The sequence below is a fragment of the Nicotiana attenuata genome, unplaced genomic scaffold (assembly GCF_001879085.1).
Source record: "Nicotiana attenuata strain UT unplaced genomic scaffold, NIATTr2, whole genome shotgun sequence".
In the NCBI taxonomy this organism is placed as follows: domain Eukaryota; kingdom Viridiplantae; phylum Streptophyta; class Magnoliopsida; order Solanales; family Solanaceae; genus Nicotiana; species Nicotiana attenuata.
In genome coordinates this window covers 331,940-341,477 of record NW_017670651.1, presented here as the reverse complement: position 1 = coordinate 341,477, position 9,538 = coordinate 331,940, and the positions used below count along the sequence as shown (strand labels likewise).

Sequence of the window (9,538 nt, the reverse complement as noted above, 5' to 3'; positions counted from 1 at the left end):
AATAGCCGGATGAATTACAGTGATAGCTCTCAATTGAATTACAGTAGTAACTCTCAAATGATTACAAGAACAATTGAGACTCCATTGAAGGTCTTCACATAAACCTGTAATAGAGGAACACGAGTAGAAGAAAAGAGAATTAGGAATTGTAGAAGAAGAGAGGAAGTAGAGAGAGAAAGTAGAGAGAGTAACAGAATAATACCGGTCAAAGACTGGTCTCTAAATCCCAGCCCAATTCTATTATAACAGATTGAGGCCCAATCTGTTATAATTGATTGAATCTGGCCCATTTATTATGATCTCTAACTTGTAATCACAGCCATCCGATCTTCTTAACACGTGCCTTCCTAATGTGCACGTGCCCATGCCTTTTAACCCTAACTAGCCACTTTCCTAATTCATTTCTTCTTCTTCTTCTTCGACCAAACCTCAACCTTCTCAAACATTACAATACCCCTCCCATGAAACAGACCTTGTCCTCAAGGTCTATACTGAGCTACAAACTCAGGAAATTGGCTTCTCACGTACCCCAAATCCTCCAATGTGGCCTCATCGGGGCTTAGATTAGCCCATTGAACCAGAACCTTAACCCCAACTCCATTATTGACCTTCACCATTTTCCTCTGAAGAATGGCAATCGGCTGCACCTTGACTCGACCATCATCGTCACAAATCGGAGGTTGTATCTGAGGGGTGATTACTGGCCCTATTCGTCGCTTCAACTGCGAAATGTGGAACACCGGATGAATCTGTGAGCCTGGAGGCAGGTCAAGCCGGTAAGTTACTGCTCCTATACGTTGTAGCACTTTATAGGGTCCATAATATCGAGCACTCAATTTTAAGTTTTTTCTGATAGCTACTGATGATTGCCTGTAGGGTTGTAGTTTTGGATACACATAGTCCCCTTCTTCAAATTGTCTGTCTGTTCTTTCACCATCTGCATAGAATTTCATCCGAGCTTGCGCCTGTGTGAGATTCTCCTTCAGATGCTGCAGCATAGTCTGCCTCTGGGTGATGCATGCCCCAGCCTGAGTGTTGGATGGGTAAAGAAGAGAGCCTAGGGAAACCTTTGGAGGTGGGAACCCATAAAGGGCCTGAAAGGGTGTTGATTTCAGGGCATTATGGTAGTTGGTGTTATACTACCACTCTGCCAGGGGAAGCCACTTGGACCACTGATTTTGATTAGTAAACACCATAGCTCTCAAATAGGATTCCAAGCACTTATTCAATCTTTCAGTCTGACCATCAGTTTGGGGATGGTAGGAAGTTGACATGTGTAATTTGGTTCCCAAATATTTAAACAGTCCTTGCCAAAACTGGCTTCTAAAAATAGCATCTCTGTCAGTAACAGTGGTCTTAGGTAGACCATGCAGCTTGTAAACTTCCCGTAGAAATAAGTCTGCCACATCATGTGCAGTATAGGGATGACTCAGAGCTAAGAAGTGACCATACTTTGTTAATCTGTCCACAATAGCTAGGACAGTGTTCTTGTGATCTGAGGAGGGTAGACCTTCCACAAAATCCACGGCAATGTCTTGCCAATGAAGATCAGGAATAGGTAAGGGCTATAATAGACCAGCTGGATGGATGTTTTCAATTTTTACCCTTTGGCAAATGTCACATTCTGAAACCCATTTGAACACATCTGTCTTCATATTAGGCCAATAGAAGGTCATCCCTATCCTTTTATAAGTTCCTTGTTGACTAGAATGTCGAGATAAGTGTAGGACCTCAAAAATCCTAGCCCTTAGGTCAGTACTCCTTCCTACATAAATTCTGTGATTATGCCTCAAAATACCCTGAGTCAGTGAAAAACTGGCTCTACTGTTAGGTGCAGTGATAAGTTCAATGATCAACTGTAGAGCTTGGGGGTCATGTTCATAGCTCAGCTCAATTTCCTTCATCCAAGTAGGGTCTGCTGAAGTGATGGCATTAAGGGTAAGGTATTCTTCTTGCCTCCTTGACAAGGCATCAGCCACCTTGTTCTCTGCACCCTTCTTGTATTGCACCTCATAATCTAACCCGATTAGTTTGGCCAGCCTTTTTTGTTGGAGGGCATTAGTGACCCTTTGTTCCAGTAGATACTTAAGGCTATGACGGTCAATTCTTATGATGAAATGACCTCTTTGCAAATAGTGTCTCCATTTATCTACAGCTGACAAAACAGCCATATACTCATTCTCATAGGTAGACAACCCCATGTGCCTAGGTGCCAATGCCTTGCTGAAAAAGGCTATAGGTCTCCCATGTTGCATCAGGACTGCTCCCATCTCACTAGAACATGCATCAGTTTCTATGAAAAAGTGCTTATTGAAATCATCCAAGGCTAACACAGGAGCAGTAGTCATGGCTTCCTTAAGTCCTTGAAAAGCTGCTTCAAAATCATCATCCCAATGAAACCCATTCTTCTTCAGCAGATTAGTTAATGGTCTGCTGATAACCCCATAGGACTTAATAAATCTTCTGTAATAACCTATCAGGCCTAGAAAACCCCTAAGGGCCTTAATAGATTTTGGTGTTGGTCAGTTGGCCATAGCTTCAATTTTTGAGGGATCGGTAGAGACCCCTTCCCCAGATATAATATGCCCTAGGTACTCCACTTTAGACTGTCCAAAAGAACATTTAGACAGTTTAGCAAACAATCGTTCTTTCCTCAGTATATTTAACACTTTTCTGAGGTGAAACACATGATCTTCCATTGATGCACTGTATACTAAAATGTCATCAAAAAATACTAGGACAAACTTTCTTAAATGAGCTTGGAACACATGATTCATGAGGGACTAAAAGGTAGCTGGTGCATTAGTTAGCCCAAAGGGCATAACCTTAAACTCATAATGTCCCAAGTGTGTCCTAAATGCAGTTTATATATGTCCTTGTCCCCCATTCTAATTTGATGATATCCAGCCCTAAGATCTATCTTAGAATATATGCATGAGCCATGTAATTCATCCATTAAATCATCTACCAAGGGAATTGGGAACTTGTCTTTAATAGTCATGTGATTAAGGGCTCTATAGTCAATACAAAACCTCCAACTGCCATCCTTCTTTTTGACCAGTAAAACAGGTGAAAAGAATGGTCAATGGCCGGGCTGAATAATCCCATTCTGAAGCATTTAATTCACTTGCTTTTCTATTTCATTTTTCTGGAAAAATTTATACCTGTAGGGCCTAATGCTAACTGGGTTTGCTTCTAATTTCAGGGGAATGAAGTGGTCATGATTTCTCCTTGGAGGCAAGGTCTTGGGCTCAGAAAAGACATCTGGGAACTCCTTCAGCACTTGTTGAATAGCTGCAGGTATATTTTCCTCTGACTGTGCTTCTGCTGCTGATATAGTGAACAAGTGAGCCCATATAGCTTGACCTTTCTTGAATAACTGCTTGACCTCAGTAGTAGTCATACTCCTTAGCTCTCCTTGGTGATAAATGCCCCTAAGTTCCACCCTTTTGCCCTTGTGTGTCACCTGGACTTTATACTCTATGAAGTCCAAAAGGACAGGATTGTGTCCTTTCATCCAATCTCCCCTCAAAATCATGTCATTACCCCCAAGTCTAAGTAATCTCACTGAGTCTTCAAACTCTATTCCTTGTATTTTTCACTTAAATTTGGGACAAGTGTACAGACTGCACAAGTGGTTCCCATTGGTTACTGTAACCCTCATAGGAACAGTTTCTCTGATATCACATCCCATTTTTTTTGCTGTCTCTAAGTCCAGGAAACTATGAATGCTTCCTGAATCAAGTAGGATTGTCATAGTATTCTTCTTAGACTCACCCTTTAGTCTAATGGTGTTTGGCACTTCAGCACCTGAAAGAGCATTCAGGCTAATGGCTTCATCCATGATTTCCCCTTCTTGTGCTCCTAAGATCTCATCTCCTATATCTTCAAACCCTGGCTGAATCTCACCTTCAGGAGGTTCCATAGAGCCAGACATAGCATTCAATTGTTTATTTTTTCATTGGTGACCTGGGTGGTACTTCCCCCCACACTTATAACATAATCCTTGAGCCCTTGTAGTTTGAAACAGTCTGTTATTCTGACTTGTGAATCCTGCACCTCTGTTGGTGGTAGTTGAACTTGATCCACTGACATTGGTGGGCATTAGGCTCCTTCCCCTATTATCTTCCCCTTCTTAGCCCAGGAATCTATGACTTTCTCCTGATGCCTAGCCTTTTCTACTGCTTGGCTCAAAGTAAAGGGATTGAGCATTTTAACTGTATGCCTTATTTCATCCTTCAACAAAAAGTTCTAGAAAGAAGTCTTCAGGAATTGTGGGACTCCTAATCTACACCCAAGCCTTCAAATCTTCGAACCTCTCCAACTAATCATTAACACTACCCTTCTGATCAATCTTTTTAAATTCTCCTATGAGATTGAATTTACTATTTTCAGCATCTTGGAATCTTTTGCAACAATTCTTCACAAAACTCTCGCCAACTAACATTTCCTCTGCTTACTTGATAGGAAAAATACCAAGCTTTAGCCCTACCTTGAAGATGACGGACTGCTCCTTCCAACTTTTGCCCTTGCTCAGTGATATGATTGTAGTGGAAGTATCGCTCACACCTCCTCAGCCATGAGCATGGATCTGCTACCCCTGCTCCATCGAAGTATGGAAATTCTACCCTCGAGTTGGAGCTGTGATGATAGTTTCTCTCCCCAATGCCACGGGTGAATGGTTCTCCCCCGTGTTCACTCTTATGCTTGCCTTCAGAAGTTTCGAGAAAAGGGCTCCCAGAAGGAGCACTTCCCAAAATTCCTGCTTGATTTGGAAGTAACTTCTCCATTAGCACATCAAGCTTCCTTGCCAAGTCATCTATTTTTGCGTCTGTGGCTTCAGATTTCATCTCCGCCTTCTCTATGTGACTATGTAGCTAGGGTTCCAGTTTTTTAACATTTTCTTCCATAGATTTGGATCTGGTTTCAGGAATCGTCATTTTCTGTAATAATATGGCCAGGAGTTGCTCTGATACCAATTGTAATATACTCAATTAGGAATTTGAACAATAAATGGAAATGGAACAACAATGGAGTTTTATTAATAGCTAGATGAATTACAGTAATAGCTCTCAATTGAATTACAGTAGTAGCTCTCAAATGATTACAAGAACAATTGAGAATCCATTGAAGGTCTTCACATAAACCTGTAATGGAGGAACACGAGTAAAAGAAAAGAGAATTAGGAACTGTAGAAGGAGAGGAAGTAGAGAGAGAAAGAGAGAGTAACAGAATAATACCGATCAAAGACTGACCTCTAAATCCCAGCCCAATTCTGTTATAATAGATTGAGGCCCAATCTGTTATAATTAATTGAATCTGGCCCATTTATTATGACCTCTAACTTGTAATCACAGCCTTCCGATCTTCTTAACACGTGCCTTCCTAATGTGCACGTGCCCATGCCTTTTAACCCTAACTAGCCACTTTCCTAATTCATTTCTTCTTCTTCTTCGACCAAACCTCAGCCTTCTCAAACATTACATTTGTGTACTAAATTTCGCATGAAAATCAAAATTATCAACTTAACTGCAGTGGCAAACAATGAAATACGGTATTCAATTGTGCACGTGACATGCTGATTAAAGATCTTTGTACCATATGAATATACGCTAATCATAAGGCCTTAGTAACATAATGTATTTGCTGAAATAAAACATAATGAATAGCTGTTAGAACCAAATTCTTGAATTGTAGTATTAGTAGTAATACATTTTGGATCTGTTCTTTCAGTGTGTATGTATTATATAGATTCTGTTAAAGTACCATAATCAGTGATGTATTGGTGGTGAAAAAGCACTACACGTAGAATATTAGACTGGTGACATGGCATAACGCGTGGAACAATAATATAGCGACACGTGGTTATCTTATTTGATAGAAAAAGAAAAGGCACGGAAAAAAATACCCACGAGACAGTATCGGGCCTAACGGCTGGCAAGGAATGAATAAATAATAAAAAGAAGTAAAAATACATGAACCGGAAGGAAATAAGGAAGGAGAATCGGAACGGATATAAGCATTTATGCCCATAATTAGCCCAAATTATGAGGGAAAAACCGATACTATTGTATATTCCTATACAAGGGCACATAATTCTATTTGTAAAGAGAGATCTGAGACAATATTGAAATATACACTTTACTTTTCTGCTTTCTCGAAATTCTCTACCTTGACTTTGCAATCAGTTATTCCCTTAGTTATTCTTATTATTTTCCTTTGATATCGTTGAGAAAGTGAAGTAAAACTTGATTATCAGTAACCCGTTTTCTTCTAAAATTAAACTTTGATCAAAAGATATATTTTTGGTTAAACAAGTAATACATTGAGATCAAAGTGAATGTGCAAACTTACAACAATGATAATGCAGGAAAATTTTAGATAACTAATTGTATAAGTGTTATTGTTGTAATTGCTCAAGTGAGAACTCTCCAAGATCAAGTCATATATTTTGAGATAAATTACTCTCTGACTTTGTCTCTATGCTCTCTCCACTTTCCTTCAAGAAACCTTTTTTTTTTTATTGTTAACATTTGAAATAGATATCAAATTTTTAAGATTATGTTATTTTTTACTTTTTTTTTTTTTTTTTTTTGAAATAGCCTCCTCAACGTCCTTCTGAAGTTAGCACAAAGAAAACTAATGACTGGGATCTAAGCTCTCTACTGCTGGAAAGCAAACCTCTGATTAACAGTTTAACACAGCTAATGTAAGCCTGAAATTAAGTATGATGTTCCCTGGCATTTCAGATAGAAAATACTTGCTAAACTCTACTGTAGCATAGGTGCAATGAATTCCAACATTTCGTTTTAGCAGAAATCCTGTACTTAACTCTTGTGCTCTGGCCCTTCCCCGGATCCCGTACATAGCGGGAGCTAAGTGCACCGGGATGCCTTGTTTGCCTCTACTTAACTCTTGGCAGTTATCTAGCAGTGTTGGTGAGAGATAATAGATATTTCAGTTGAAATAATCCAAATGTGCGCAAATTAGTACGAAAGAAATTCTATTGCAGCATTCTACCTCCAATCAAGACACAATAACGTTTTAATTGTTATCCTAGTGTCTGTCATTCATAGATTGTTCATCAAATTCCAAAAGCTTTTGGAGGAAAACTGTATAATAGGAACAACTAGGACATTATATCAAATTTGAAATCTAACATATCAGAAAACAATTACAAGTAACCCACAAAAAAGCCAAAACATATCCAAGGAAATAAGAACTTAAGATCACAAATATTATGGCAGCTGATTTTCTGGTTTTCTATAGTGTTTGATCAAAACTAAACTTAACAAACTGACTTCCAAGAAATTTGGAACTTTTGTTAGTAAATCTAGTTCCTGAATACAGTCCCTGCTTTCAATGTTAAAATTGATATGCACCTAAAGAACATAAACTATAAATAAGGCATGAATCATTGAGCGATTTCTTCCCATCCGTCTAAGCTTTGGTAGACAGAATTACCCGGAACTTATGCCGCAAAGCTACGAGGTAACAAGTACTCGATGGAATAATCGAAGTGTGCGCAAGCTCGCTCGTACACCAACAACAACAACACAAAGCCAATATAATCCTATAAGTGGGATCTAGGGAGGATAGTGTGCACGCATTTCTTACCCCTACCTTGAGGATAGATAAGCTATTTTCAATAGACCCCGGCTCAAGGAAAGACTCGCTCGGACACTACAATTATTAAGAAAAAGGTCTACAAATAATGCTTGAGAGATCTTGCAAGATTCATCAGTATGTAAATGAATTAATTACCCAAAAAGCCAAAAATTTGACTCACATGATAATGCTACATTCCTCATAAATGAAACCCTGTCCACCTTTGAAAACTTTGAAACTCATTTCCTTGAGACACTGCCATACCAATCCCAGTTCTTCCATTTTTCCCAATACCTCTATAATACAATCTCCATTCATGACCTTGATCATCTCCATCCATTTGAACAAGATAAGGTGATCCCACCCCTTCACTATCCCATCTCTCTTCTTCACATTTCTTCAACACTGCATTTTCTTGAACTCTTTTCCATCCCTTTAATCCATCCGAAGATATCGCCATTCCAATACTTCTTCTTCCACTTGAATCCACACCTTCATAAACCATCAAATATTTCCCATCTTTTCGATTTCGAACAACGTGTGGATTCATCACTCCTAGCTCATCAAAAGCTCCAATTTTTCCTCCTCCACCTATGATCTTTCCTAATTTTAACCATTTCATTCCATCCCTTGACCTTGCTATCCCAATACCAAAGTTCCCTTTTTCAACATCATATGAATGATAATACATTCTTAAATCACCACTACTATGAAAAACTACTTTTGGTGAGGCTATAAACAAAGAATCCCATTCACCTTCTATACCAACATCAAATAAAGCACCAGAATGATGTTCTCCTTCAATTCTTGCCCAATGTCTACCATCTTGACTCATTGCTAAACCTGGCAACGACTTAAAAATCTTGCCTTTTTCACCATTAGAGTACAATCTTTCTGGATTTTCTAAACTGAAATCCAAAGAATTGTCTAAAAATTCAATCTTTTCAGAACTAAAACCAGTATAGTAAAGCCAATAGACAGAACTATTTGCTCTTACTTTAGCACTTGACATAATCACTACTTCACATGGCCTAATACTTTGTGTATCAAAACCCCACCAATCTTCTCCACAATTCATCACTAACCCCACGTCATCACTCATTTTAGCAGCCATTTCACCTCTTTCCCAGTGGACCCCATTGCTTGAAACTGCTAAACCAATTGACTCTTTACCATTAGACCTCCCATAATACCACATGTACCACCTTTCTTCCTCATCACTAAGGTATCTTTTTACAACTGGTGAACCAATTTCTGAGCTGTCCCATGAATCTTTTTGTCCTAAATCAAACACTAAACCCCTTGAAAATGAGGAAGTTGAAGAGGATAGAGGTTGATTTGAAGAGGGGTGTGGTTGAATTCTTGAACTTGGGTTATTTAACATGTCTTTATCTGCTGCATTTTCTTGATTTGCATTTGGCTTTGCACTAGACTTAGCAAGAAATAGTCTAATATTTGTGGTGGTTCTGAGTTGGAGATATTTGGGTTTGGACTGAAACCATGTGGGGGTTGTCAAGATTGTTTGTTTGGTGATTCTTGTTATATGAGTAGGAGATGTAATGGAGTTTATGGGTTTGACACTAGCCATTGCTGATGAAAATGCAGTCAATTTGGTTGTATTTGTAGTTTGTAGAGAAAGAGAAGTGACAGTATCAAGAAAGTAAAATGAAGGGTCAGGAAGAAACTAAAATACCACTCAGTATTTGACACGTCTTCTGTTTGGAATACAATTTCATAATCCAGACAACCATAGGAACACTAAGCTATAAAATTTATATTTGCATCTATCGAATCAAGAAAGTAAGGCATTTGATAATATCTTTTTTACATAAAATCTTAAGAGTTAATTATGATTTAATTAAAATGAAAACATAAGAACTGCAAATATCTGATGTTTATTTACTTATTTTTTATACTTCATGTAAATAAT

General features: G+C 38.5%; 1 protein-coding gene across 2 annotated transcripts; it reads right to left on the bottom strand.

Annotated features, from left to right (window-relative positions):
- Positions 1 to 5,016: 5,016 nt before the first annotated feature.
- Positions 5,017 to 9,292, bottom strand: LOC109241901. Of its 2 annotated transcripts, none has more exons than XM_019408725.1 (2): positions 7,790 to 9,292; positions 5,017 to 5,147 (listed from the first exon to the last, which is right to left on the bottom strand). In XM_019408725.1, exon 1 carries the CDS (start codon positions 9,194 to 9,196, stop codon positions 7,808 to 7,810), a length of 1,389 nt encoding a protein of 462 aa, XP_019264270.1. In that variant the 5' UTR covers positions 9,197 to 9,292; the 3' UTR covers positions 5,017 to 5,147; positions 7,790 to 7,807. The 2 variants fall into 2 exon arrangements, with proteins under 2 accessions (XP_019264270.1, XP_019264271.1); XM_019408726.1 differs by lacking the exon at positions 5,017 to 5,147 and adding an exon at positions 6,681 to 6,926.
- Between the last annotated feature and the right edge of the window lie 246 nt (positions 9,293 to 9,538).

Coding starts and splice junctions, on each gene's coding strand:
- LOC109241901 (XM_019408725.1), bottom strand. CDS start 9,196: ATGGCTAGTGTCAAACCCATAAACTCCATTACATCTCCTACTCATATA.